Below are 1,577 nucleotides of genomic sequence, written 5' to 3' on the forward strand. Positions count from 1 at the left end.
TACTTTTTGATAAATAATTCGTTCTTATTGCGAAATAGGAGCCCTATTTATCAATCTGTAATAAAAGACGTGAGGAAATTCTGTCTTTTTTAAAGGCAAAAATTTTTGAGGCGAAATACCCTAAAAGAAGTTTGAAAAGACCTTTTTTTACTGGTTTTTGACTCCCAGTTATTCACCTTGGTTGATCCAAACAGCAAGATCAGAAAGAACTTGCCGATATTCCGACAGGTCGAAATTCTTCAGGCTTTGCTCGTTTTGAGTGGGGGTGTTGCTAATCTGGAACTGCCTTTCGCCGCTGTACTGCTTCAAACAGTGCATTAACCTGAGGATATTTAAGGAAAAATAGTCGAAGCCTTAAATTGGCAACTAACACAGACCTTAAAATGTTTACAATCCATAAAGTCGTGCATTCGAAGTCTTCGTTGTGCTTTTTGCGGATCACTTTTTTCACGCTGTTTATAAAGGTCATTATTAGGTTTTTCAGTTTTTCCTCATCGTCTATGTAATCCGTGTGCCGGATGCCCATGAAGATTATATAAGCCGGCAGGCCTGGTAGAAGGGTTAAGGCCAAACGAGGCTTCAGTTCTAAAAGCCACACCTGTTAATGCTGCGGGAAAAAAATGAGTTCCTTCTTGCCTAAGACGAGTCTCTTCATAATCACGCCTTCATCTCCAGATTTGTAGGAAAACATGCCCAAATAGTCGCGATCCTTCTTTCGAATGCTTGGTTGCGCCCTCCCTATCGGGACTGACATGGCATGCTTCCTTTCTTCCTCCAGCAGTGCTTCCTCCACATCTATGTGAGTGTCTTTGAGTTTCTTCGTTAGCAGCTTCACCTAAGCAATACGTAGTTTAGTTGCCATAAACGTGGCAAAGCCAAGCGCAAAGCGAAAATTACCTGCCGCTGCAGTTTCTTCAGGTTCTGAGTCAAAGACTCATTTTTATCAAACTCATTGACGTAATCATTGGTGAGCCTCACAATTTCCTGCTTCATAAACGACTCGTTCTGAGACTGTGGCGGCCCGCTCAGATTCTCCGCCAGAATTCGTTGCTGCCGTTCGTTGTCCTCTCTGAGTTTCTCGATTTCGAACCTGTACTCTTTCTCATGCGCCTTATATTTGGTCTTTTCGTCCTGCAGCTCCAGTTCCAGCTGCTTGTTGATGCTCTTTTGCGTTTCGTATGCCAGCGCCAATTCTCCATCTTCGTTAATGTACGCCCCTGTAATTGTAATATCAATTCGCGGATTATTAATGGCTGGCAAAACTCAACCTAACATGTCGAGTTTTCACTATTTTTCAAGATCAGCAGGTGGCTAACCGATGCGACTAGATGATATGTTAATGTTAACTAGCGTTTGCATTAGACTAACTAACGAGCGAATATTTCTAGCAAGTGTTGTGCTCTTGGGGCTGAAGGACCATAAAGTTGCGTCTCAAAGTTTCCTTTAATGACTACTTTCAAGTGTAGAATCATAAAATTTTGGAACAGACTGTCCATTGATCCGCTAAACCAAGGGCGTATCCAGGGGAGGGGTCATGGGGGTCGTGCTCCCCCCATTCAATTCTCTATCCAACGATG

At 42.8% G+C, this 1,577-nt stretch overlaps 1 protein-coding gene across 3 annotated transcripts in view; it reads right to left on the minus strand.

Annotated features, from left to right (window-relative positions):
- The window catches only part of LOC109536306 (unconventional myosin-Va), a 14,171-nt gene that overhangs the window by 3,334 nt on the left and 9,260 nt on the right, over positions 1-1,577 (minus strand). For 2 of the 3 annotated variants that reach the window (XM_019902466.2, XM_019902465.2), the window contains 4 exons: positions 898-1,217; positions 637-835; positions 378-585; positions 177-322 (listed from right to left, as the gene is read on the minus strand). In XM_019902466.2, coding sequence (XP_019758025.1) covers positions 177-322; positions 378-585; positions 637-835; positions 898-1,217 — 873 coding nt within the window. The remainder of the gene's footprint in view (positions 1-176; positions 323-377; positions 586-636; positions 836-897; positions 1,218-1,577) is intronic. The other variant, XM_019902467.2, reaches the window with a different exon arrangement.

The sequence above is a fragment of the Dendroctonus ponderosae genome, unplaced genomic scaffold, assembly GCF_020466585.1.
Source record: "Dendroctonus ponderosae isolate FM_Combo_2020 unplaced genomic scaffold, Dpon_F_20191213v2 Dpon_F_20191213_6, whole genome shotgun sequence".
Lineage (NCBI taxonomy): Eukaryota > Metazoa > Arthropoda > Insecta > Coleoptera > Curculionidae > Dendroctonus > Dendroctonus ponderosae.